This window comes from Delphinapterus leucas, chromosome 3 (assembly GCF_059928025.1).
Source record: "Delphinapterus leucas isolate spDelLeu-1000000601 "Yukka" chromosome 3, BTC_Dleu_Yukka2, whole genome shotgun sequence".
Lineage (NCBI taxonomy): Eukaryota > Metazoa > Chordata > Mammalia > Artiodactyla > Monodontidae > Delphinapterus > Delphinapterus leucas.
Window position 1 is genome coordinate 160,404,991 of NC_143131.1, and position 27,664 is coordinate 160,432,654.

The following is a 27,664-nucleotide window of genomic DNA, read 5'->3' on the forward strand; positions in this document are numbered from 1 at the left end:
TCTGTTCTGCAGGGGGATCCCTGCATTACTGCAGGGGTGGGGGAGGAAATGGAGCTAGGGCTTCTTTCGCAGAGGAGCTCCCAAAGGCAGCGTGGTCTGTTCAGAGAGCAGTCAGTGCTCCCGTGCCTGGTGTGGCAGTGGGAGATGGAGCAGGGTTGGTGTGTAGGAGCCAGGCCACAGGGCTAGTCTAAATCCTGCAGCAGTGGGGAACCCCAGAAGGTTTTCAGAAGGGAGCAGAGATGGGTTTACCATGAAGCTGACGATGCATAAGCTTCAGGGCCCCATACTTGCATAAGCCCCTTCCAGGGCCCTGGGACAGGCCTCACAATGTGTTCACATGGTCATATATTTTCACTGACCATAATCAATTGGGATCACTCCTCCTTCCCCTCTGATACATTTCTCCTGTTGACATTAGAGGGGCCGTGGGTGTTTTGTGGCTTTGGCTAAGGATAAATTGGATTTGGGGTATATTTATTGGTTTATTTACATGGTTTTTAGTACCGTATGTGTACGGTTAGGTTGTTGTTTCTATACAGGTGTAAGAATAGCTTCTAGAAATACTCTTACTGCCTCTGTGCCAACTCACCCAGGGTTGCTGCAGAATATGTGCTGTGTTTAGCACAGTCTCCTCAATTGATTGGAGAAAAGGGGCCTCACATATACTAGAGGTTGTGATTACTTCTATCTTAGCAATAGTTTGTTTTCTTCTGGGGTTTGTCTTGTAGATGGGACACTAACACAGATCCAACTTGGATACTTCTTTGGAAATGCTAAGTTTAATAAGATGGTTCGTTTATTTAAAAACTGTCCAGACCTCCAAACATACACATTACAAAACACAAGGAGCACTAAAAATAATTTTCAAAGTCTAGGAGAGAAACCTGAATGCAGATGGGATGCAAAAAGTTTATTCAAAATGTTGATAAAGCTGTTACTAGTTTAACTGCAATTTTGAAAGTTGTTTCAGAATGCTTCAATAAAGTAAGGGAGAAACGACAGACTTCTGATTTAGATATATGTATAAAGATACCTTTTTTTACCATTTTCAAATATATTTATTAAAGAAAATTCAGATAAAAATCAGTAGAAAATAAATAAAAGTTTAAAATGAGTAAAGAAATCAGTAGCAATAAATCTGACTTCAAAAATTTAATTATAACGAAATAAGTTTTCAGATCAAACTAAAGCATTCATTAGGAGGAAGAGATAAATATCAAAGTGAAATAAGTAACAGGCTCTTGAAGCATTTAACAATGCAGTTAATGAAGAGGAGGGAATCAGAAGAACACATTGGAAAAGCATTTAAACTTCTTTCTGATTTTGACATGAAATGTTGACAACATCAAAGGCAATGTAAAGCTCAGAATATTGCCCCTACAATAAGAATGTTGACAGCAACAGTTACTGAGTTGCTAATCCAAAAAGCATTTTAAATCAGGCTCTTACCAAGAAAACCTGAAATATCCTGAAATCCATATCCAGAAGCACACTAGATAGCAAATTTGATCATCTACATGTTCACATAACATCATCAATAACTTCTCTAAATTACTGAAAATTTAAAAATATTTTGCTCAACCTTCTAGAGCAGGCTAGAGCACACATACCAACTCCACCTGCCACCTGTTTTATTTTCCCCTAACAGTTTCATCAAGATGTGACTCACATTTAAATTCACCCATTTAAAATGTACAATTCAATGGTTTTCAGTATATTCACAGAGTTGTACAGCCATCACAACAATCAAATTTTGGAACATTTTTGTCACTCCAAAGAGAAGCCCTGTAACCATTAGCAGTCACTCCGATTCATCCCCCCTCCCCCTTAATCCTCGGCAATCACTAGTCTACTTTCTGTCTCCTTAGATTTGCCTCTTCTGAACATTTCATACAAATGGAATTGTACAATGTGCATCCTTCTGTGACTGGCTTCATTCAGTTAGCTTAATGTTTTCATGGTTCATCCAGGTTGTATTATGTGTCAGTACTTTATTCCTTTTCGTTGCTCTATAATAATTCATTGTATACATATACTGTTTTTTATTTATCCATTTATTAGTTGATGGACATTTGAGCTGCTACCTCTTTTCAGCTATTATGAGAAATGCTGCTATCAACATTCGTGTCCAAGTTATTGCGTGGATGTATCATTTTTCTTGAATATGTGTCTAGGAGTGGAATTGTTGGCTCTTATAGTAACACTATTTTTAACATTTTGAGAAACTGCCAAACTCGTTCCCAAAGCAGCTGTACCTTTTTACATTCCTACTAACAATTTCTCCATGTCCTCACCAAAACTTATTACCTGTGTTTTTATTATAACCAACCCAGTGGATGTGAAGTGTTATCTCATTGTGGTTTTGAGCACCTTTACATGGGCTTAATGGCAACTTGTATATATCTTTTTTGGATAAATGTCTATTCATTATCCTTTGCTTATTTTTTAATTGAGGTATCTTTTTATTATCAAGTTATAATCATTCTTTATACATTCTGGGTACAAATCCCTTATCAGACTGCTCAGATATATGGTTTGCAAATATTTTCTCCCATTATGTGGGTTGTCTTCTCACTTTCATGATCGTATCATTTGATATACAAAAGCTTTTAACTTTGGTGAAGTCCAATTTAGATATTCTTTCTTTTGTCACTCGTGTTTTGTTGTTGTAACTAAGAAACCATTGCCATTAGGTCAAGAAGATGTATTCCTGCTCTTGCATTTGGATCTATGATCCATTTTCAGTTAATATTTGTGTAAGGTGTGAGGAAGGAGTCCAGCGTTATTCTTCTGCATGTGAATATCCAGTTGTCTCAGCACCATTTGTTGAAGAAGCTATTCTTTTTCCATTGAATCACTTGGTACCTTTGTTAAGAATCAGTTGATCATATGTAAAGGTTCTTTTAGGGACTCTGCATTCTGTTCCATGAATAATTTTGTCTGTCCTTATGGCAGGGCCACACTGTCTTGATTATTGTAGTTTTGTGGTAAGCTTTGAAATACAGAAGTCTGAGTCCTTCCACTTTGTTGTTTCTAAAGATTGTTTTGGCTATTTCTGATCCTTTGACATTTGATATGAATTTTAGGAGCTGTTTCTCAATTTCTGCAAAATTCCAGCATAAGTGTTGCATTGAATCTACAGATCAGTATGGGGAGTACAGGCATCCCTCGTTTTATTGGACTTTGCTTTATTGTTCTTTGCAGACATTACTTTTTTTTTTTTTTACAAATTGAAATTTTGTGGCAGCCCTGCATTATCAGTTGATGGTTACCATTTTTTAGCGATAAAATATTTTAAATTAAGATATGTACATTTTTTAGCGATAAAATATTTTAAATTAAGATATGTACATTGTTGGGCTTCCCTGGTGGCACAGTGGTTGAGAGTCCGCCTGCCGATGCAGGGGACACAGGTTCGTGCCCCGGTCCGGGAAAATCCCACATGCCGCAGAGCGGCTGGGCCCATGAGCCATGGCCGCTGAGCCTGCGCATCTGGAGCCTATGCTCCGCAACGGGAGAGGCCACAACAGTGAGAGGCCCGCGTACCGCAAAAAAAAAAAAAGATATGTACATTGTTTTTTTAAGACATAATGGCACACTTAATAGACTACAGTATAGTGTAAACATAACTTTAACATGCACTGGGAAACCAAAAAAATTCATGTGACCCTCCTTATTTTGATATTTGCTTAATTGTGGTGGTCTGGAACCGAACCAGCAGTATCTCTGAGGTATGACTGTGCTGCCATATTAAACTCTGATCCATGAACATGGGATGTCTTTCCATTTACTTAGATCTTCGGTTTCTTTCGACAATGTTTTGTAGTTTTCAGTGTACTAGTTTTGCATTTTTTTCTTCAATTTATTCCTAAGGTTTTTTTCCTTTTCTTTTTTCTTTTTTTTGATGCTATTGTAAATAGAATTGTTTTCTTTTTTTAACTCAAAATACTTCTAATTTCTTAGTTGAATTACAATGTTATGTTACTTACTGCTGTACAGCAAAGTGACTCAGTTATACAAATATATATATATATTCTTTTTCATATTCTTTTCCATTATGGTTTATCACAGGATATTGAATATAGCTCCTTGTGCTATACAGTAGGACCTTGTTGTTTATCCATTCTATATATACCAGTTTGCATCTGCTAATCCCAAACTCCCAATCCAACCCTCTCCCACCCCCCCTCCCCCTTGGCAACCACCAGTCTGTTCTCTATGTCCCTGATAGAACTGTTTTCTTAATTTCATTTTCAGTTCATTCATTGCTAGTTTATAGAAATACAATAGATTTTTGTATATTGGCCTTGAATCCTGCAATCTCACTGAACTTTTTAAATTAACTTTAATAGTTTTTTAGTGGTTTCCGTAGGACTTGCTATATAGAAGGTCAATTCATCTGCAAATAGAGATAGTTTTACTTCTTCCTTTCCAATCTGGATGCCCTTTACTTCTTTTTCTGGCCTAATTGTCCTGGCTAGAATGTTCAGTACAATGTTGACTAGAAGTGGTGTGATCAGACACCCCTGTCTTGCTTCTGATTAGGGGGAAAGCATTCATTCTTTTGCCATTAAGCATGATGTTAGCTGAGGTATTTCACTGATGTCCTTTATCAGCTTGAGGAACTTCTAGTCCTGTCTTTTGAGTGCTTTTTTCAGGAAAGGATGTTGGATTTTGCCAGTTTTATCTTTTGAGTCTTGAGGTAATCATACAGTTTTTCCTTTATTCTGATGATATGGTTTATTACATTGATTGATCTTCAGATGTTAAACCTTGAATTCCTAGGATAAATTTCACTTGGTAATGGTGTATAATCTTTTACTATGGATTTGATTTGCTAGAATTTTGTTGAAGAATTTTTAAGTCTATTTTCATGAGATATTGTTCTGTAGTTTTTGTCTTTTGATATCTTTGATTTTTGTATTGGGGTAATATTACCCTCATAGAATGAATTGGGAAAATCTTCTCTTCCATTTTTTGAAAGAGTTTTTGAAGGATTGGTATTAATTTTTTTAAGCGTTCGGTAGAATTTATCAGTGAAGTCATCTGGCTTTGGCTATTTTTTGTGAGAAGTTTTAAATCACTAATTCAATCTCTTGTTATAGGTCTATTCCAATTTTTAGATCTTACTAAATCAGTTTTGGTAGTCTGTGTCTTTCTAGAAATTTGTCCATTCCAGAACTCTGTCTTTTCATGTGGATTTGAATTATTCTCTGGTGTCACTTGCTTTCAGCCTAAATAGCTTCCTTTAGTATTTCTTTTTTTACAATTTTATTGGAGTATAGTTGATTTACAGTGTTGTGTTAGTTTCAGGTGTATAGCATAGTGATTCAGTTATACATATACATATATTCATTCTTTCTCGGTTTCTTTTCCCATATAGTTTATCATAGAATATTGAGTAGAGTTCCCTGTGCTATACAGTAGGTCCTTGTTGGTTATCTATTTTATATATAGTAGTGTGTGTATGTTAATCCCAAACTCCTAATTTAGTATTTCTTATATGGCAGGTCTGCTAGTGATGAATTCTCCCAGTGTTTGTTTATCTGGGAATATTTTTATTTCACTTTCATTGTTGAGAAGTAGTTTTGTTGGATATGATTCTTGGTTGACACCATTACCTCTGGCCTCCATTATTTCTGATTAAAGTCAGCTGTTAATCTTATTGGGCTTCCAGTGAGTCATTTTTCTTTTGCTTCTTTTGACATTTTACCTTTGCCTTTCTATATTTGACTATATTGTGTCTGGGTGTGGATTTCTTTGCATTTACCTTACTTGGTTAAATTTCTTGGATGTGTATGTTAATGTTTTTAATAAAATTTTGGAAGTTTTCAAACATTATTTCTTTGAATATTTTCTACTCCTTTCTCTGTGTCCTCTCCTTCTGGCACTTTTACTGTGCACATTTCAGTGAACTTATGGTCTTCCATGTTTCTCTGGATAGTGATTCCCCTAGACCTTGTTGTGCTGTTGTTTGCTTGTTTACCTGTTTATTTCTTTAGTGACTTGGATGCACTGTTTCAATAAATTTTATTTGCCCTGCAGCATGCAGCTGTTGATATTGCCCCTCAGAGATCACAGCCTTGGGCATATGCATAGTCACCCAGGCCACACAGCTTCCCACCTCCACCCCTAGAACAGTGGGATTAGCCAGGTTCTCTTTGTCTCTTTCTTTGATCTTCCAGCTAAACTTCTGGCTGTTCTGCCTCTATTGTTATCACACCCAATTAGCTTTCACTAGCTGCTATATGATGCTGTATTGTTTTTGATACAGTTGCCCTGGGGTACAACTTGTCTACAGCCTGACCTAATCAGATTCTGGACCCTTCACAGAGGCAGGGTGTTACCAATATTTGAGGCTTGCTCAGACTCCAGGAGGGCTCTTAGCTGTCTTTTCCCTGGTTACGCTTCTAGTTGGTTTACCATTTTACTTGCTGCTTACTAGTATTGTGGAGCTACTGGCCTCCTCTTAGTTGCTCACTACCAAGATTTCTATTGTTTTTGACAATGCCCTTAGGCATGAACTTCCTAATGCTCTGTTCCAAATAAAGTTAGTCCTCTTAGGGTGAGCTGTGGAGCTCTCAGTTCTGCCTCTCCCTCTGGGAAGACTACTGCACCACTGCGCTGGAGCTAGGAGCAGGGTGGTCCACTTACAGAGTGACACTCCTGGTCTACGAATAGATCACTGGATAGAGATAGTAGCTTCTAGTCTTCTTGGTTTTTCCCTTTCAGCATGGAACCTCTGCCCTACAAGGAAGCCAGAGAAGGGGCTACTAGAGTACTGTATTCTTGGTTTGCCACACCTGGAGTAGAGCCTCCAGTCTGGGAGTGAGGACTGGGTGGGCAAAGGGAGTTCCCTGACTGGAACAGATTTTCTGCAACACAGTGTTGGGAGGTATGGGAGATGCCAGTGGCCTGCCTTTCCCAGGGTGAAACTATAGCCCTAGACTGGGAGCTGAGGAGACGAAGACCTCTGTCTTTTAGGCAGTAAAGCCTCCATCACACTGAGATGGGGAAGGAATGGGAGAGGGTTGTGGCTCAAATGTATAGACTTTTACTATTCTTACCAAGGTTTAGTAAATTCTCTCCATTTGTTGTATTGACCTTAGGACAATTTCCAGATACTTTATTTTTTTTAATTGAAGTATAGTTGATTTACAATATTGTGTTAGTTTCAGGTTTACAGCAAAATGGTTCCGTTATATATATTCTTTTTCAGATTCTTTTCCATTATAGGTTATTAAAAAATATTGAATATAGTTCCCCATGCTATACAGTCAGTAATTGTTGTCCAGATAATTTAAATGGTTTGTTTAGAAAATAATTTTCACCAGTTAAATAGTTGTTTTACTGAGGAGAGGGTTCACCAAGTTTCTTACAGCTCCATTCTAGAAGTTTCCATTTGCTGCCTGCTTTTATAAACAAAGTTTTATTGGAATGCAGCCATCTCCATTCATTTATATGTTGTCTGTAGCCACTTTCATGCTCTAATGGCAGAGTTGAATAGTTGAAATAGTGAGCATGTAGCCTGCAAAGACTAAAACAGTTACTATCTGGCCCTGAGGAATGACCGCATTATCTTTCTATTCTCCCTATGGAATACAATCCTACAAAATTATTGTCATATGAAGAGGGCATGAAAGAGTATACAGTTAGAACTGCAGGAAATGTTGTGTCCATCAATCAATCTGAAAAATATCATTGTTCTCTGTTTTTGGTGGTTTGTGGTATTTGTCAGTTTTAAAATTTTTTGTTTTATATTTTCTAATTCTAAATCAATATTCCATTTTATACCAAACTTAGTATTTTAAATTTTGCAATCTTATTCAAATGGGCCCTAAATTGTATAAGCTTCCTCTCTGGATTAGTGATAGATTCAAGTTGTAGACCTGAGTTTCCTCTACTCCAGCGTTCTACTTACTATATTCATGAATTTTTACCATGTCAACATATCACCTATCCTTCGTTTCCATATTTCTTTTAAATTGCTTATTTTTACTTAAACAGTAGACCTTACATGTCTCTAGAGTCACTGGCTTGATGTGCCGCTTACATCTTTATGAATGGTGCTGTGTGGGCACACCAGGCCGGGGGTTTCATCCTGCAGACACGGTGTGGGGTGGGCTTTGGCTGCGGGGACAGAGTAGGCTGAACAAGGCACTGAGGATGGTGGGAGACCAGGGTGGTGGTCGGGGGAAGCTGGGTGGGCCAACACCTTACCATGCCTCCCAGCGAAGTTCTGAGCTTCTAGGGGTGAGTAGGGCGTGTTCTCCCTGTGCCTCGAGGGCCAGGCAGTCATCACGGGCACTGCAGCTGAAGGGTGGGGGGCATGTGACCTTCTGTCTTTCAGCACTGCTTTAAAGGACACTGCATCTGGCTGACACCTGACATCCTCAAGCGAGATGGCAACTGGGGCGCCTGGAGTCCCTTCGGCTCCTGCTCACGTACCTGCGGCACAGGTGTGAAGTTCAGGACCCGTCAGTGCGACAACCCACAGTGAGTTGGCCCTGATGTTTCCCAGCCTTCCTCGGTGGCAGCTGCGGTCCCCAAGGGCCCTTGCTAGCCAACCCTATCCTGCAAGGCCCCTGCGGATGTCAGTTCTGGAGACGATGTGAGGGCAGGCAGCTCTGGCCCCTTCTCATCTTCCTGGGAGGGACTGAGACTTAGAGAGTGGAGGGCTCATGCCACATAGCCTGCTGGGGCCAGAGCCAGCTCTGGAGACTTGGAAACCTGGTCTTCTGACCTGGTGGCCTAGGGCCATTCCTCCCACTTGGCCTGCATCCTACTCTAGACACCGACCTCCTCTGCTCTTCTTGGCTGAGGGCATCAGGAATAGGAGGTGAAGGCTTCCCTGGTGGCACAGTGGTTGAGAGTCCGCCTGCCAATGCAGGGGACACGGGTTCGTGCCCCAGTCCGGGAGGATCCCACATGCCGCGGAGCGGCTGGGCCCATGAGCCATGGCCGCTGAGCCTGCGTGTCCAGAGCCTGTGCTCCGCAACGGGAGAGGCCACAACAGTGAGAGGCCTGCATACCACAAAAAAAAAGAATAGGAGGCGGAACAGAGATGGGGCAATGGGGATAAAGAGGAGGGCTCTCTCGGGCCCCAGGATGCCGGGAGCCTGAGCAGGAGAGCAGCTGTTTGCAATCAGGCAAGAGGCAGGGTCAGTGACATGCCACCCATTCCCAGCTGCCCAGGGGAGAAACAGCCTGGAGAGGCTGCCTGAAGGCCCGCTGGACTCCCACCTCCATCCATGCTCCCCATCCTGCCTCCCAGGCAGTGCTGGGTGAGGACTTCCAGGTTCTGGTCCAGGGTGCACAGTCAGAAGAGCAGATCTGGCCTGACAACCCCTCTCTCCCCCCACCAGGCCCTGACTCCTCGTGGTGTCTGATGCTGGGCTCTTGGGGTCCAGGGGACTCACCCCCAGGTCTGGCCCTGGGGGAGATCATGCAGGTTCTGGGTGCTCTATGTTCTGTCCCTCCCCACCTGCGCACTCTAGGGATTTTCTTACCCCTCTGGCTGGTTCAGCCTTCTTGGTGGCAGCAAGGGACAGGGGCAGCAGTGACGTGAGCAAAACTGCCAGAGCTGCCTGCCATTCCATCTGTTCACAAACACCGCTGGGCCTGGAGAGTAGCTAACCCCTGGTCGGTGCCAGCATTCCGTGCACATCAGTGACCATCAGACAACACAGATGCGCCACACAGAGCTCTGAGCACGGTTCATTTATGCCAGCCTCACTTGCATCTGTGGGGAATACGCACAGCTGCAGCGCCCAGAGCATTTCAGAGCCCACAGGCCCCACAGCAATGCCAGTGCGCCCCGTGGGCCTCCCCTTTCCTGTGTCCTCCTGAAGATGACAGCTGGGCCTTATGCTGCCCCATCTTTAGTTGCTGCTCCCTGGCTCAGTAGCTTTTCCTGGGACACTGTGGCCAGTGTGAAGACTCCTGAGGTTCCCAGCTGGGCCCCCGCTCACTGGATTGAGTTCCCTCTGTGTTCTTTGCCTCGCCACTCTTTTGATTGCAGAACTGCAAACAATCTACAGCATGAGCTCAAGCTCTTCAACTTCTCTTCCTCCCTGGCCTCCCCTGAATTCTCCAACTCACATTCTCTTTTGGAATTATCATGGATTTCCATTTGAATCTGTATGGCTCCTGTCTGGGCTGGCCGGGGCTCCAGCGACAGCCTGACCCCTTCCTGCTTTTTCCTGCTGCACAATGCCCCTGGGCTCCCCAACCTACACCCAGGGCTGCACCCCCTCTTGGTGATGCCCTGGTTGGTATTGTCATTGGTCTGTGGTCCCATCAGTGGCCCTGGTGTAAATCTCAAAATCACCCTTTCTTTCATGGTCCCCATCAAACACTGAGGCTTCTTGGTTCTTTCTCCACAAATTTCTCAGATTGTTATTTCCACCGACTTCCCCTGAGAACATGGCACTGTGCAAGGAGCCTCATGGAAGCCAGCCCCTTCCATCATTCACTCTACAGTGCTATATGCTATACATCCATCATCACAGCAGAACATGACTTTTGCCCAAGTCTCAGGGGGGGCCTTGGGTTCTGCTTGGCTGAAGCTCCCCAGCTCCTCCCAGGGTGCTGGCCTGCCACGCCCCATCACCCTGCCTGCCATGGGCACCTGTTGGCCACCAGCTGGTGCCTTTCCTGTGGGGTTAGTGCTTTGTGGACTGCTGGTATTCTCAACAAAGTAAGGAAATTACAGAAACACGGCCCAAGTTTTCTTGAGGTGGAGGAAAGCTGGAGATGGAGTGTCCACTGTGTACCTGACACTTGTTAAGAACACTTGTAACAAGATTCCACTACTTCAGAATTGCTCTGAGTTCCCAGCGTGTGTGAGGCCCAGGCCCAGGCCCAGATGTAGGGGAGCTCACACAGCTCCACCACCCTGGGGCTTATGGCCGGAGGCACAGCAGAACCTAAACACCCTGTTACAGCTCACTGTTGGTTCACCGCCACAGCTACAGGAGCTGGGATGGGGTGGGGGGTGCACAGGGGCTGAGTAGATGCTCCCTTCCCATGGGGCCCCCGAGAGAGGATTACCAGTGCCTTCTACAGTGATGCTCCAAGGCCCTGGAGGCTGGGGGATAGCCCAGGTCCTGCGGCTGGGACAGGGCAGGGCCGCGTCCCTTCACTCAACAGAGCTGCCCCCTGACCCTCAAGGATCAGGGATTCCCCCCAGATCCCACAAGTGGCACCCCGTGTGCTGGCCCCTTCCTGGCACCGAGCTGCAAGACCTTTCTGTTTTCTCCTCCAGCCCAGCCAATGGGGGCCGCACCTGCTCAGGCCTTGCCTACGATTTCCAGCTCTGCAACTCCCAGGACTGCCCTGACGCCCTGGCTGACTTCCGTGAGGAGCAGTGCCGGCAATGGGACCTATACTTCGAGCATGGTGACGCCCAGCACCACTGGCTGCCCCACGAGCACCGGGATGGTGAGCCCTAAGGGGAGTGGACATTCAGTGTACAGGCCAGGGCTCACTGGACCACTGATTCTGCATGGGCATGCCAGCAGAGTCCACCCTGGGCAGGGTGGCTGCCGGCTTGGGGCTCACGGCAGGACTGCAATCCCAGAAGAGCCAGACAACTGCACCTGGCCAAGGATGCAGCGAAGAGGGCGGGGCCCAGCTGGCCCCAGGCTCCTGTGCTCGCCACCCAGTGGGCAAGGCTAGCGTTGCGCCTTTACCCTGGCTCAGCCAGGAGGCGGAGGGCAGGGGCGGAGCCTGCCAAGGAATCAGGTTACTTCTGGCCTCTCATCTTTCAGTGGGAGCTCTCAGTTCCAAGGGACTTGAACTGGTTTAAGCGTCAAAAGGCATTTGTTGGCTCCTAGAACTGAAAAGTCTGGTAGTTTCAAGCATGAGAGTGTTTATATTTCATTTGGGTCCCCCTCCCACTAAATGATGAGAAACACAGTTTCTGTTCCTTCCAGGCACTGGGCAGAGGAGGGGAGTGGGGACTGGGGCATGCTCTGCTGTCTCCATCACCCCATGTGTGTCACACCGGCTGAGCACCTGTTGCAAGCCCCACATGTGCATTCAAAGAGGCGGTGCCAGAGCAGACAGATCCCCCTCTCAGAGCGAGGCTTTGGTCTGGCGAAAAATCAAATAATGACGTGGTGTCATAGTGACCACGGAGGTAAATACTGAGAAGGGAAGGTGCCAGAGACCCGAGACTGAATCAGGGGGCAACTTATTTGGGGTTTCAGAGGTTGACTGAAAAGGGTCTCCAGGTAGAGACCTGGCAAACAGCCATTTTCCCTTCCCCTCGATATGGGGGTCTCTGGGCAGGGCCTCGGGAATCTGAGACCTGGCTGCACCAACAACAGCCTGGCTCAGTTGGGAAAAGCTCTTCCTAAGTCCCACACAACAGGGTCACGAAGGGTGTTGCAGTTATCTGCCCCCTTTCGCTTTCTCTCCCGGCCCAGGGCAGGCATGTAGGGGGCTGGATGAATCATAAGAAGACCCTCCTGGGTGAGAGTTTCTCCTTGCAGGGTGCTTCCCTTTAGCAAACTTGGGAAGGAAACTGCAAGCAAAGTGAGCGGTGCAGCTGGCCCTCCTCACCAACACCCCACTGCTTCCCTTCCAGCCAAAGAGAGATGCCACCTCTACTGTGAGTCCAAGGAGACTGGGGAGGTGGTGTCCATGAAGCGCATGGTGCATGATGGGACGCGCTGTTCTTACAAGGACGCCTTCAGCCTCTGTGTGCGCGGGGACTGCAGGGTGAGTGCCACGAGGCCAGTGCGGTGCCACAGGAGCAGGGGCAGCCGCAGCTCACGGCCTCCGCTTTCTGGGGCTTTGGGAGGATTCACTGAGGTTGAGCTTGCAAAGTGTTGCAAACAGCATCTAGATCAGGGCAGGCTCTCAGCAAATGTTGGTTCCCACCCCCTGCTCCCTGCTGCCCCGCTCCATGACAAGCGTTCTCAGACTCGAGTCTGAGGAACCACCTGAGGAGCTTGGGGCTCCACCTCAGAGATTCTGCTTACGTAGGTTGAGGCTGTGGCCCAGAGCATGAGTTTTACCAGTTTTACCAGGTGATCTTGATGCACATGGTCCCTGGGGGACCCCTTGTGAAGCACTGCCATGTCCTTGCACTCCTCTGGGCACTGGACAGCTTACCCTCGAACAGGGTGGCCCACCATGGCTCTCGTTGGTTTGGCTCTTTGTAGAAATGCCCTGCTGTGTTTTCTGTTACTTTATTGTCTTTGGCTTCGATCTTAGGCTGTTACAAGAGACAACTGTGGGGCACACTTGGCATAAAATAGTAACATGAGTGCAGAACTGGCCCGTCCCCTAGAAATACCTGGAAGCCTCTGTGTAGATGAGACTGATTGTAGGTGTCAAAGAGGCTGATTCTCATCTTACCTTCCTGAGAAACGAGCATCCTCAGGATGTCCCTGGCAGAGAGCCTGGCAGAATGCCACAGGGCCCCTGGTGGAGACGGGTGAGGCTGGAAGAGCAGGGAGGTGGGGTGTGGAGTAGCTGGAGGCAAGCTCAGGGATTCTCTCCAACCACGTGATTTCAGTAGGACTGCAGCCAGCAGGGAGGGCAGGCCATACAGTCTGCTCACACTCCAAACACTCAGCCAAATACTTAAAGACAGCAGTGTCTCCCCTGTACCTGAGGGGTTTTAATTGATGGAGGTGACCAAATGATGACACAGAGAAGTCAGTGCCATTGGAAGAAGAACTGATTACTTACATTTCCTGAGGGAAGGGTATGGCATGCTGTGCAGGGCCACATGGAGAAGCACCAGATTCAGCTGCGAGGCAGAGGGAGCAGGAGAAAGTCTGGGCCAAAGTTTTATTGGGGTTTCCATGGGAAAGGCAAGGCAAGCAGAGTAAACAGCTTGGGATTGGCCAGTTTGAATAATTCTGGCAGGAGTGGTCTCTAGATTCCTGGTATCTGACCCTGGGATGATTTAGGGCAGAGACATATTGGCTTAGTGTGTGAGAGTTTGATAAAGGGAGGAATCAGTTGGTTTGTGTATGAAAGGTGTGCTTCCATTGCTGTCCCTAAGAACTGGCTAGCTCTTCTTGACTAGCAAGATTTTTAAGATGTCAAAACATCATAACACACAGAAAATATTAAAAACTCTGATTAAGAGAGGCCGTAGCATGGGAAACATTTAGTAGTGGAAGTAGCTTTAGATGGCAGCTGTGCGTATGGTACAAACATAACAGGGAAGTAGGAACACTAATTCACCCTCTTGGTTAGTGGGCATGTCTAGAGCTTCACTCCTGATGTTGACAACTGGAGAAGAATAGGGTATTTCATTAATTAATGGTGACTTTGAACAGATAACAGTAGAATGATAGAGTTTTGCATAATTAGAAAATGTTTACATTTATATATGGTCACATTGCAAAAGTTAGAAAACAAAGGAGACAGAAAGAGCGAAAACACACAAAGGAAATGGGAGTGATAAGATGAAATGTAGGAGTCCTCACAATACATGTGAATGTGAAACTCTTAAAAGAATCTAATATCCAAGTGGATGCTGTCAATGAGAGAATATCAAAACACAATGACTCAGGAAGTTTCAAAGAGAAATGATAGCAAAAGACATGTCAGGAGAATAAAGACACACACACACACACAGAGCAGGGAATCAAGAATTAAATGAGGCCATAAAGATTCTGATTCCAATCCCAGTTTGGGGTATTTTCCCCTACATGTCCAACAAGCAATTCTCTGACACCAGCTGGATGTTGTGGGCTGAAAAAAATTGCATAATGTGAGAGATGTTAGTTAAGTTTTATTTGGGGCAAAATGAGGACTATAGCTCTGAGGAACTGCTCCAAAGAGGTAAGCGGAGGTCAGTATTATACGTGATTTTAGTGAAAGCGGGTACGTGCAGTCAAGCACACATTGTGGCAGAGGCTTGCTGCTGGTCACCAGGAGCAGATGTCGCCATTAATGATTTTGGTGCTTTCTTAGATAGAAGATGCAAGAATTTATGGGTTCATAAAATCTTCTCCTGAAAATATTTAACTCTCTGAAGGCCTGTTCTGCCAGTTTTTCCCAGAGCACAAGAGTGCCTCATTCCTGATCTCCACCCTGAACTTTCTGGTGTGTTGAAGGTCAGCGACTGCAGTGGCTAGTGACCTAATCCTTGGAGAAGCAGAAGGCAAGTGCCAATTTTTAGTTGGCAGTGTCCTAAAATTTAACTCAGTTCTGACACTACCTACCCAGAGATAGCATCAGATCCCACAAGTTAAGGCCTCAGTCCTATAAGACGGCCCCCTGCCTTCAGATGCCAATCACAAGTCCAGGTTGTCACCTGTGCTTCTGATTCACCGGCTGTAGATTGGAGGTTCCAACAACCCCTTCCTTGGGTTCAATTAATTTGCTAGAGTGACTCTTAGAACTCAAAATACAGCTCCTAGATTACCAGTTTATTATAGAGGGATATAGCTCAGGAACAGGCAGATGAAAGATGCTTAGGGTAAGGTATGTAGGAAGGGATGGAGATTCCAGGCCCTTCCAGAGCATGCTGCTGTCCCCAAATCTCTGTGTTCACCAACCCAGAAGCTCTCCAAACCCCACCCTTTTGGGTTGTTATGGAGACTTCATTACAGGCATGACTGACTAAATAATGGGTCACTGACCACCTACTCAACCCCCCCCAATAAAGACAGCTTTATGGCTCTCACCACAGAAAATTCCAAGGGTTTTAGGAGGTCTAGCCAGAAACTGGATGAAGACCAAATATATATATATATATATATATATATATATATATATATATATATATATATATATATCATAAATCACAATATCACAACTGCCCTGGCTGGACAGGAGGTTCTCCCCTCCCTCCCTTCCTCTCCCTCCTCCCCTCTTTCTCTTCCCTCCTCCTCAGCATCAGCTTCATCCTTCAGGCAACGTGTGACTGTTTACAAGGACCATATCCTCTCATCTGGGCAACAGCCCTGGCAGGCCTTGCTGCTTTGAGTCCATGTCACAAATGTGGAAACAAGCTCGAAGTTTCTCTGAGACTGCATTGCCAGGAAGTGGCTCTGTAGCCCCTTCATAGTCTAGAGACCCTGCCCTCAAAGGTCTTTGTAAGACAAAAGTCAGAAATCAAAGAGCAAAACTAACAATATTGTGAAGCAATAAAAAAATTTTTTTAAGTGTGTATTTTAAAAAAGCAAAAGTAAAATACGAAAAAGATGTATCAAAAAAAATAAATAAAGAGCAAAGGGAAAGGAAGCAGTCTCACAAGAGGCGGTGATAGGAGGATCCTGAGGGGTGAATTGGCTCTGGGCTTTCTGGCAGCCAGGGCAAAGAGGGAAACCTGTGGTGCTATGGTGCACTCAGATCAGACGGCGAGCAGACCAGCTAGGAGAGGTTGTCTTCCCTGCTGAGTGTGGTCATGGATATGAAAGTGGCCTCAGGCAGTGTGTTCAGACCCAGGGTCTGCTCCCTGCAGAGCTCTGGGGCCCTGGGAATGGTGTGCTATCGGCAGGGCTATAGAGAGTAACAGAACCGGAATTTGTTACTGCCTCTGCCAGGTGGCCTTGGGCAAGGAACGTCCCTGCTCTGTGTGGAACAATTTTCAATACTAGAGTGGACAGTGTTGAGAGGATTGGTTGAGAGAATGAAGGTAAAAGTGTTCCTACCAACTCTTGTCACCTCCTTCCCAGACACCCCGAGACAGACTGAAGAGGACATTGTTCTTGGGGGCAGTGTGAGGGAGGGACATCTTGGCCTAAGCTTTAGGTGCGAGCCATGGAGGGACCGCCTCTGGGGCTGCGCTGCGTGGACAGCCGGGAGAAGGGGCAGAGGCCATGTCTGATATGTCCATTAGGACACCAGCGTGCTATGGCAGGGCAGCTTCAGGACCAGGCCCTGTTTAGGCTGTACAGAGCCCTCCACAGGTCACACTGTCCAGACAAGTGGATAAGTGAGGGGGAAAGGCTGGTCCTTGGGTGGGCACACAGGGTCTGTCTTGCTCCAAAGCCCCCTCTCCTTCCCCTGCATCAGGAACTGCTAAGAAGGGGTGCCCTGACCTGGGCTGTGGAGGGAGCAGGTAGGGAGAGGGAGTCTCGAGTGTACACTGCACCTCCCCACCCCTCTGCAGAAGGTGGGCTGCGACGGGGTGATCGGCTCCAGCAAGCAGGAGGACAAGTGTGGTGTGTGTGGAGGGGACAATTCCCACTGCAAGGTGGTCAAGGGCACATTCACACGCTCGCCCAAGAAGCTCGGTGAGTACGCCACTCCCTCCCCCTGCCCAGGGCACCCAGGCCTGAATGTCTACAGCACCTGGCTGGGTGGCTCTGACTGGGTTCTCAGAGGTTTGCGGGAGAAGGGGTGTACGTCTGGGAGGGTGAGGTGGAGAGAGAATCAGGTCAGGGGCAGCTGTGCCAGGCCCCAGGGTGGGCAGGGACAGGGATAATGCCAGGGTATATGTGCACAGGGTGGGTCTTAGAAGTCTTTATTTGAGGGCACCCTCCCCAGCCCTCCAAGGCTTTCCGGTCGCCAGCTGGCCTCCCTTGCTCGCTACCCCCAGCCACCTGTCAGCAGGACTTTGATGGGCTGTCAGTGCAGCCTATGGCCTAGGGACATGTAAGCCTGTCCCCACAGGGCCACAGGATGGGGCTGGGGAACTTGGGGTCCCTGGCCAAGATGGGCTCTGGGAAAACAGACCGCTTGGTGAGCCTCCTTCCACAGTGGTACCTCCGTCTGGCTTCGGTGCTCTGGGTGGGCTTGCAGCAGCTGACTGCTCTACCTCTGTCCGAAATGGTGAGAAGCCACTTTGGTTCACCTCTTTTGGAAGAAGGCCATGGGACAAACCTGCCAGACTCCACTCAGAGCTGGTGCCAGGGTGCCAGGAGCTGACCTTCTGCATCGCCCCACGTGAGCAGGCTGTCTTCAGTTTGCGGATTAAGCCGCCGAGGTCCAGGGAGGGCAAGCAGTTTGCTGAAGGCCTCCCTCCCGGATGTGGCATCTTAGCTCCGTGCCCAGGTGTGACTCCAGGCACACTCACGAGGATGCCCACTAAGTTTTCAATGGAGGAAGCTGAAGGAGCACCTGGATTTGAAGATGAGCAAAGGGCTGTGGCTGGCTGGGGTGTGCTAGCTTTCCCGTGGACCCCTCTCTGGGTGGGCAGTCAGAGCCCATAAAACATTGGGGGCTCTGGAACCACCTTCGAGGGCAAGGCCCTCCTGGCATTGTCTGCATTCGACGGCCTCTCCCTTCTCATTTGGCTTTGTCTCCCCACATCCCAACAAAGGTTACATCAAGATGTTTGAGATCCCGGCAGGAGCCAGACACCTGCTTATCCAGGAGGCAGACACCACCAGCCACCACCTGGGTGAGTGTCGGAGCCCAGGCAGTGTGGTGAATCTGCAGCCTCACTCTTCCAGGGATCAGGGGCCCAGCTGAGAGGCGTGCCTGCAGCCCCATCTCCCCTGTCCCTGGCCTGGCCCACCTGGTGGACGTCTCCTGGAGTCATTTCCCAATGGAGAGGCCAGGGGTTGGGATCAGAGGGCTTCCCTGGCAGCAGCTGTGGAGGGACATGTGTTTAAAACATGCCACACCTCCCCACCCTAAGTCCATCGCGAGGCCAAGGGGGAGGCCCCCTGTCCACTGGAAGGCAGGCAAGGTCCTTAAGCAGAGGCTGCTAAGGCCAGCTGGTAGATGGACTTCTATGACGTATTTGCATTTTTCCATTTAGTTTCATTTTAAATTCAAGTGATTCTTTTGGAATAGGGATTCCTGGCATCTGTTGAAAATTTGGATGTTCTAACAACTCTGAATGCCCCCTTCTCACATGGCAGCCCCCTGTGGGGCTGCGCTCCTCCAGGCTGCCTAGGGCTCCTCAAAGGGGCTTCACCCATCCATGCCCCCCACCAAGATGTAAGGCTGAAGGAGGAAGTGAAGTAGGAAGTAGGTCACTGAGGGGACCCCATACAAGTCTCTTCCTCCAGTTTGGGCCCCGACCTTCCTCCCTGTGCCCTGGAGGCCAGACTGGGTCAGGGGCTCCATGACTGCCTCCATCTGGTCCCCGCCACTGACGTGAGACAGACAACCACTCTTTTTAATATGAATTTTTCTTTCTTCCTTATTTTAAGAGGAGACTTTATGTTGCTATCCCAAAATGCAAAGCCAGTGGCACTTGCCTTAAGTAGAAGGCAAATATGAAAGTTGATCCCTGAAAAAAAAGACACTTCTATCTAAACACTGTTTCCTGCTCTCCCTGCACAAGAGTAGGGAGGGTTAGTGACAAGCTGAGGACCTCCTGGCGCCCGCTGAAGCTCTCAGGGGATTCCAGGAGACTTGTGAAGGGAATGATTTCCTAACTCTGTAATCCCATGATTTTTGTGCCCAGTCTGTGACACCACCTAAAATCTTCTAGCAGACCCCCAGCAGACACCTTCCACTGTGGGAAGCGTGGGGCTTCCTGACCAGTGGAGTCTCGGCTCCTAGACATTCTTTGTGGATGCCTAGTGGCCTGAGTGGTCCCCAGGCCAGGTCAGGCCTCTTTGGGTTGTAGGGAACTGGTGGGGACCCAGGCCGAGCCACAGTTACCAACAGGGTGGGGAGACATATGGGACGCATGCTCACCCCAGGGAAGGAAGCCCTCACCCAGCCCTGTGCCCTGGTGTCCAGCAGATGCCCCTCACCCGGGGGGCTGGGGCAGGGAGGGCAGTGGCTCTGAGAGCCCGCTGAGTGTTCCAAGTAGACAGCAAGTAGGTGGCCTTGATGCCTGCCGAGTCCCTTGCCATGTAGCATCTCCTTCAGGGCCTGAGGGGCAGATCGAGGAAAGGGCCCTGGGCCTGGCAGAAGGGCAGGGTTAGAGGGAAACTTAGTTTTGGCTGAGAGACAAAGGGCAAGTCAGGTTCCCAAGGTGATTTGGGCTGTCAGTGGGACTGACGGGCCCCTGGCAGAAGACAGCTGGGAGACGAGGGGCTCTGCTCCCTGTAACTCCCCCAACCTGTTCAAACCAGCATACCCTGCCAGCCTTCCCGCAGTTCTGCCCCTGGGTGACACTGGCTGTCTTCTGCCATTCTCAGCCGTCAAGAACCTGGAGACAGGCAAGTTCATTTTAAATGAAGAGAATGACGTGGATCCCAACTCCAAATCCTTCATTGCCATGGGTGTGGAGTGGGAGTACCGGGATGAGGATGGCCGGGAGACGCTGCAGACCATGGGCCCCCTCCACGGGACCATCACTGTGCTGGTAAGTCGAGGCAGGGGCCAGGCCCACTGCGTCCTGGCTGCCCAGACAGGGGGCAAGTAGCTGCTAGGGAAGGGATGGAGGGGTGCCTGGGAACCCTGAGCCTCCCTGCATACTTCGGACCATGCTCTGAATGGCCTCTCTGGCCTGACTTTTGGACCAAGGGTCTCTATCTCTGTGTCAGAGCAAGGAACAGACATGGAGCCACCAGTTGGGCTCTGGGCCCTGTATCGACCCCTGGGTGACTAAAGACAAAATCCCCTGCAAGCGATTAGGTTTCCCCCTCTGGGTGACATTCATGACCACTTTTCATCATGCTTATTCATGTCTGCCACTGTATCCAAACCCAGCCACTCTCTGGGGGTGACCAATGGGGCTCAGGAAATTGGACTGCTAGACCCAGGTCACACTAGACTTTGTCCCTGAACAGGACTGGACCCCAGGTCTCCTGAGTCCAGGACCACAGGCTGCTCCTGGTGATGGGAGTACAGAGGGGGCTTGATTTCCTGATTCACTTATTAAAAATTAACTTTAATTGCACACATAATACATTTTATCAGTAAAAAAAGTTAAAACACTACAGGTAAGGCTCAGATGACTTTTGCCCCTCCGTTAAGGTGAGCACACCATGGTTGGGTTCAGGCACCCGGACCCAGCGCCCCACACCAGAGTGCGCAGCTGTGGGGATGGGGTGTTTCATGTGCGCTGTGCTCTGCTCTGCTCACCTCGGCTGCATGTACTTTTCATCCCCAGAAATGCCTTTGGTGCCCTGCCTTTGTCAGTGCATATACAGTCAGGCTTCAGTATCTGCTATTTCTGTATTGGTAAATTCACCTACTGAAAGTATTTCTAATCCCAAAATCAATACAGGCATACCTCAGGAGATACTGCAGGATTGGTTCCAGACCACCGCAGTAAAGTGAATATGGCAATAACGCAAGTCACGTGAACGTTTTGGTTTCCCAGTGTGTGTGATAGCCTTAGGTCTAAGGAAAACAATGTACATACCTTGATTAAAAATACAAAGCAAAAAATCAGTTACAACAATAACATCAAAGATCACTGATCAGAGATCACCATAATAAAAGTAATAATAATGAAAAAGTTTGAAATATTGTGGGAATTACCAAAACGTGACCCAAAGACACAAAGTGAGTAAATCCTGTTGACACATGGCACCAATAGACTTGCTGGATGTGGGGCTGCCACAAAAGTTTAATCTGTAAAAAAACGGGGCTTCCCTGGTGGTGCAGTGGTTGAGAGTCCGCCTGCCGATGCAGGGGACACAGGATCGTGCCCCGGTTCGGGAAGATCCCACACGCCGCGGAGCGGCTGGGCCCGTGAGCCATGGCTGCTGAGCCTGCGCGTCCGGAGCCTGTGCTCCGCAACGAGAGAGGCCACAACAGTGAGAGGCCCGCATACCGCAAAAAAGAACAAAAAAACAAAAAAACGTAATATCTGCGAAGCGCAGTAAAACAAAGCGCCGTAAAGCAAGGTCTGCCTGTACTTGCAGTGGAGCAGGGGAAAATGTGAGGAGGCGGAAACAGGCAAGGCTCTGCTTCTTGTTTCAGCTGCTACTGCAAACAAGCGTCTTTTTCACACTCTATTTACTGCCATGTTGTCTGCATTTTTGTGCTTTTGGGGGATGATTTCATTGTTTAAAATGGCCCCAAGCATGGGTCTGGTGTTCCTCTGATCAGGAAGCTGCAGGTTTACCCTAAGGAGAGAGCGCATGTGTTAGATGAGCTGCGTCCAGGCACAAGTAACCAGGTGCTGGCCGTGAGTTCAGTGTTAATGAATCAATGGCATGTACTAATTAAGGTGTCTTTAAACAGAAACGCACATAGAATAAGCTTATGCATTGACTGTTAATGAAACTATCATGACCAGAGGTTTGCAGGCCCTGATGCCATGTTCCCCTGCGAGCAGCGGTTCAGTACTGGCAGATTCGGTGTTTGCCGGGACTTTCTAGAACCTGAGTACCGTGGATAATGAGACTTGGCCGCGCATGTTCCTCGGGCTGACTTTCCTAACCTGGTCGCCGAGGGAGGGTGGTGGTGGGCAGACACATTCACGTCTGTCTCCGGGGCAGGTCATCCCACAGGGGGACGCCCGCATCTCGCTGACCTACAAATACATGATCCATGAGGACTCGCTCAATGTGGATGGCAACAATGTCCTGGAGGACAATTCCGTGGGCTACGAGTGGGCCCTGAAGAAGTGGTCTCCCTGCTCCAAGCCCTGCGGTGGAGGTGAGGGGCCTTCTCAGAGTTGGGGCCCCAGAGGAGGTCGGGGCCGAGCGGGAGGGGTCTCCTGGATGAGGAGCTTCCTAAGTCCATGGTCCCTGCTGACCGCCTGGCATGAGGGATGTGCCAGGTATGAGATCACTAGACCCAAACCAGTGACCTTTGCCTGGGTGACAAGGGCCTAGCCCCACTAGGGAGGTGCCAGAGGGTGGGCAGGAAGAGCAGGTGCTCAGGGCAGCCAGGGGGCATGTGTGGGGCTTGGATGACACCAGCACCCACCTGCATGGCGTGAGAGGGAGGTCCGGCCTGGCGGGAGGTGGCTGTGAGGGTGTGGCTTGGATGGATTACTGTGACACCATGAGGCAGGTCACAGGAAAGGCTCAGGCCATGCTGGAGACCAATGAAGAGGCCCCCTCTGCAGAGATTCCTCCTAAGATCCCTCCTTTCCGAATGCAGAAAGGCCTTTCCTCCCTGGGGCAGGGCTGGGTGCAGAGAGGTCCCACCTGCTTTGGACCTCAAAGAGTCCACAGTTGGGTGGGACATAACAGACAGACAGGAAGTTCTGATCTGCTCAGTGTAGTCACTGCTCCTAGGGGGATGGAGGAGATAAAAGGCAGGAGAAGAGAGCTCAGCCTGCAGGAGCAGGTGGCCAGGACAGACCTCCTTCAGGTGCCATGAAGTGTCCCACACCTAGACAACATAGGGAGTTTGCCCAGTGGGTGGGGCACCCACTGCCAGGCCCAGGCAGATGGAGGGCTCATCTTCCAGTGCTCCTGCCTGGGCAGATGGCACCCCAGGCTTCCACTGAGCCTCCCGGCCCCCCTGGATTTTATCAGCACATCCTGTTGAGTCTCCCTCCTGTGTATCTCTTGGACTCATCTGCTGTTACCATCTTCCCAGTCCTGGCACCATCCTCGCTACCCAACTGGCCCCGTGTGTCCACTCTTGCCCTCAGAGTGACCTATTAAAGGGGCAGATCAGACCATACCCCTTTCTGTGATCACAGTTTTCAGCAGCTCCTTCTGCTCTTGGGATAAAAAACAAAATTCTCCTCATGGCCTCCAAGGTACAAGCAACTTGCTGACTTCTCCCACTGCCGTTGGCACCCCCAACCCTTGCTCACTCAGCCCTGTCCACACTGGCCTTAAGTGCTTTTCCTGGACACGCTGTGCTCCTGCCTCAGGGCCTCTGCATAGGCCATCTCCTCCCCGGGGAGCCCCTTCCACCACTTTCCCACTAAATCAGCACACCTCCATCCTCTGTTTCCTGGGACACACCCAGATGCCCAGGCTAGATCAGGCTGCCCGGTCATATTCTCTCATGTCTAACCCACTAGGCTGAGGTTTTGAGACTTGGCACTGTTGACATTTTGGAGTCTATAATTTTCCATTGTGGGGGGTAGTCCCGTGAATTGTAGGATGCTGAGCAACATCCCCAGCCTCTACCTGTTAGATGTTGGTGGCATCTCCTCCCCCAGTTGTGACAACTAAGTGTCCCAGACATTGCCAGATGTCCCTGGGGCAAAATCTCCACCAGCTGAGAACTGCTACACTAGACTGGCTGGAGGAGCCTTGCAGACTGTATTCCATGTTTAGCTAGGTCCTCAGAGCACATTAATTCAAGGTGGAGTAAGTGACTAAACAGTGGGAGAGGAAATAGAACCTTCCCTCCTGTCCCAGGAAGCCAGCCAAAGGGCAGGAGAGAAGGGGGCTACTCTCCCTGGCCTGTCACCCTCACTTGGCCTGGGGTGCTGGGTAGACACCAGGCTAGATGTGTCCCTGCTCGACCCCCCCACCCCATTAGCAGGGCGGGGAGAACAGGGCTAAGTGACCTGAGGAGCCACCCCTCCATGCCTGCTGGAGGGCCCATACTGTCCCACTGAGCCCCCTCGAGCTCTCGTCTTCAGGGTCCCAGTTCACCAAGTATGGCTGCCGCCGGAGGCTGGACCACAAGATGGTGCACCGAGGCTTCTGCGACTCCCTCTCGAAGCCTAAAGCCATCCGCCGGGCTTGCAACCCACAGGAGTGCTCCCAGCCCGTGTGAGTGCCAGGACTCCCCGGCCCCCCAGCCCCACTAGAGGAGGGGAGGGAGAACCCTGGGGCTCCTGTGGAGGGTGGTGCAGGATCGGGTTCCCTGGATGCTCTGAGCCTCACGTGCCCTGAGACGTTTGACAGATTCTTCCTCACTCACCACGTTCTATGGAGTCTAAGATGTTGCAGGCTGTGCAGTGCCCCCCTGCTTCAGACCTGCTAGACGGAAACAATAATGTGCATCTTAGAAATGACAACAAGTGGTAATGCTCAGATGGGGAAACTGAGGCTCCGAGGGTGCAGGGCTTGCTTCTGGTCCTGTGGTAGATGTTTCCCAAGCAGCTCATTCCAGAGGCTGAGGCCTTGGAATGGCCACAGCCATGACCCTTTGGCTCCGGGGTTTGACAGGGCTGCATTTCTGGGCCCAGGTTCCTTTTTCAGGACCCTGAGTGGGGAAGATGGTGGGTAAAAGGCAGGTGGGGGCCATTCGGGGACAGGTGCTGAGTGTGTCCATGCTGCTGCCCGGAAGGGTTGGTGATGTCAGCGGAAGCTGAGGCCAGAGGGCAGAGCCAGGAGCCTAAGAAGAGACAGAGGCCGGCTCTCCATGGCCACACCCCAATCAGGATCTCCCAGCCGTGGGCATGGTTGGGTCTGCAGGACCTCAGGCAGGGGCCCAGCTAGCCTCCAGGGCGTCTTCCTGACCGTAGGTAAAGATGCGCCTGGAGGAGCAGGCTGCCTTGCTTCTGTCCATCAGGGCCTCAGCCAGGGTGATTCTCCAGGGGCTGACCGTGTGCTGCTCTGCCCTAACAGGTGGGTCACGGGCGAGTGGGAGGCATGCAGTCAGAGCTGTGGGCGGACGGGCATGCAGATTCGCTCCGTGCGCTGCGTTCAGCCACTGCACAACAACACCACCCGCTCCGTGCACACCAAGCACTGCAATGACGCCCGACCCGAGGGCCGCCGGGCCTGCAACCGTGAGCTCTGTCCTGGTCGGTGGCGGGCCGGACCCTGGTCCCAGGTAAGCAGTGCCCCGGCCCTGTGTCCTCAGCCCCCAAACCAAGCTTGGGTGGGACTGAAGTGGCCAGGGCGTTGCACCTGGGCCTGGATGCAGTTCTTGCCCTGGGCCACGTCCTGTAGGTCTCAGGGCACCCGTGGTTCCACATGGCTATGGGAAACTCAGTGGAATATGTATCTTTACTCTGCAGGGTAGAGGCTCCCATGCTCCTGGGGACAGGACCCCCAGGAGACTGGGGACAGCCTGGGCTCCAGGAAACAAAGGGAAGCCTGGGCTTTTGTCTCTGGGGGCCAGAGGTGCGGCTAGAAGGCCGGTCAGACTTGCAGGAGGAAACACGGGCAAGGGAGGGCTTAGACTTGGGCTGGAAAGGATAGTCTCGGGCTGCAGGAGCCGTTCTGGGGTCAGGGCTGAGCTGATGTGAGCACTGACATCTAGCCTCCGGGCCTGGTGGGTCAGGAGTTGCCAGGACCAACCTTGGGCTCAAAGATTTGCTCAGAAGTTGCTGTAGTCATGGTTATGCTTTATTACAATGAAAGCACACAGCGTAGAATCAGCAAAGGGAAAAATTGTTTCGGTGAAGTCTGGAGGAAACCAGGCACAAACATCTAGGTGCCCAGGATATCCACTGGGGATCAGTCACATAGGCATCGGGTGCCTGCGTGACTGACATCAGTTACTGAAGCCCCAGATCCCAGAGCGAAAGCGGATTCTCACCATAAATCATCTTGTTGGTGTAAACCAACCGAACAAATTGGTGCGGCCTGATCCAAGGCCTCAGGCACGCAAAAACGCTCTTACCAGACAAACCATTCCATGAACTTGGTTCCCAGGAGTTGCCCAGGGGCCAGCCCTGAAAATAAGCCATTCTTGGGACTGGGCAGGTTTGAGCAACCCTGTCTGCTGAGTCAACCCTTTGTCACACACAAGGCGAACACTTGAGAATCACCCTTTGGCAGGGCTGGGCTGAGTTGTGAGCAGAGCCACGAGTCTGGGCATGACTGCTTATTCGGGTCCCTCCCAATGTGGTGAGGCCAAGGGGGCCCGAGACTGGAGGGGACAGTGAGGGTGCTGGTGGTGTAGAACCTTGTGTCCAGAGGGAGGGAGGGTCCTCTGCCGAAGCCTCCTGGACCCAGGCAGAGCTTTCCCAGTGGCCCCCAGTGCATAGCAGTTCTTCTGGGCCTTGGGCCTCCTCTAGCCAGAGGAGGGAGGCGCTCGCTGAGAAGTCAGAAGTGCCAGGCCCTATCTGGCCCTGCATATTTGTTCTCTCTAACTCACTCTAGAGCCCAGGAGATTGAGGCAGCTGCCCGGGGCTAGGGCTAGGCAGGGCAGGCCTCTAGCTCACCCTCTACCCTTTGTGCCTCCCCACCTTCCACATATTGTGGGGTCACCCGCTTGGGGAGCCCTTTCAGACCCAGCCTAGCATGGGAAGCGGGCCCTGACTGGTAACGCTCTGCCTGCAGTGTTCGGTAACCTGTGGCAACGGCACCCAGGAACGGCCGGTGCTCTGCCGAACCATGGACGACAGCTTTGGTGTCTGCCGGGAGGAGCGGCCTGAGACGGCCAGGATCTGCAGGCTTGGCCCCTGTCCGCGTAAGCCTTCTGCATGCAGCAAGCCCAGGGGAGGGGGGCGGTCCAGGCAAATGCGGCTCTTCCCACAACTGGTCGAACTCAGCATCTATGAACTTGAAGGAGAAGCTAAGCCCGCCCAGGCCTAGGCTGGGACCTTTCTCTGGCAGGAAATGGAAGGAACTGGCATTTGCCATGCTCATCTCCAGGCCAGGCCCTAGTGAAGGATGGCGTGGACTCAGTCCATCCCTGCCTTCCTGGCACTCCCTTTTGGTCTGGGAGACAGAAACCGGATTCACAGTGACTGCACATCGGGGCTCAGCCCATGCCCATGCGAGTAGGGGGTGCCTATATGAGTAGGGGGCGCCTGCCGCCCTGCAAGGAGAGCAACCAGAATGCTGGCTGCGTGTAGATGCCTGGCCAAGTGCTGGACACACGTCAGCTCTTTCGGTCCCCACAACAGTTGAAGACGTAGATCCAGTCATGAGTCCCTTCTGCAGAGCAGGGAGCTCGGGGGGTCAGGTGTGCCTCCCCCAGCTGAGGAGAGGGTAGATCCAGGATTCACTTGTTCCCTGCACTTCCAGAGCCAGCACTCAGGGCACTGCTCAGCCCAGAGCAG

The 27,664-nt window shown here is 49.8% G+C and overlaps 1 protein-coding gene across 1 annotated transcript in view; it reads left to right on the forward strand.

Moving 5' to 3' along the window:
* Positions 1-27,664, forward strand: part of ADAMTS2 (ADAM metallopeptidase with thrombospondin type 1 motif 2) — a 247,378-nt gene that overhangs the window by 210,401 nt on the left and 9,313 nt on the right. The window contains exons 11-20 of the mRNA XM_022563351.2: positions 8,351-8,496; positions 11,267-11,442; positions 12,593-12,726; positions 17,090-17,213; positions 18,242-18,322; positions 20,025-20,191; positions 22,281-22,440; positions 24,341-24,473; positions 25,275-25,482; positions 26,940-27,069. Coding sequence (XP_022419059.2) covers positions 8,351-8,496; positions 11,267-11,442; positions 12,593-12,726; positions 17,090-17,213; positions 18,242-18,322; positions 20,025-20,191; positions 22,281-22,440; positions 24,341-24,473; positions 25,275-25,482; positions 26,940-27,069 — 1,459 coding nt within the window. The remainder of the gene's footprint in view (positions 1-8,350; positions 8,497-11,266; positions 11,443-12,592; positions 12,727-17,089; positions 17,214-18,241; positions 18,323-20,024; positions 20,192-22,280; positions 22,441-24,340; positions 24,474-25,274; positions 25,483-26,939; positions 27,070-27,664) is intronic.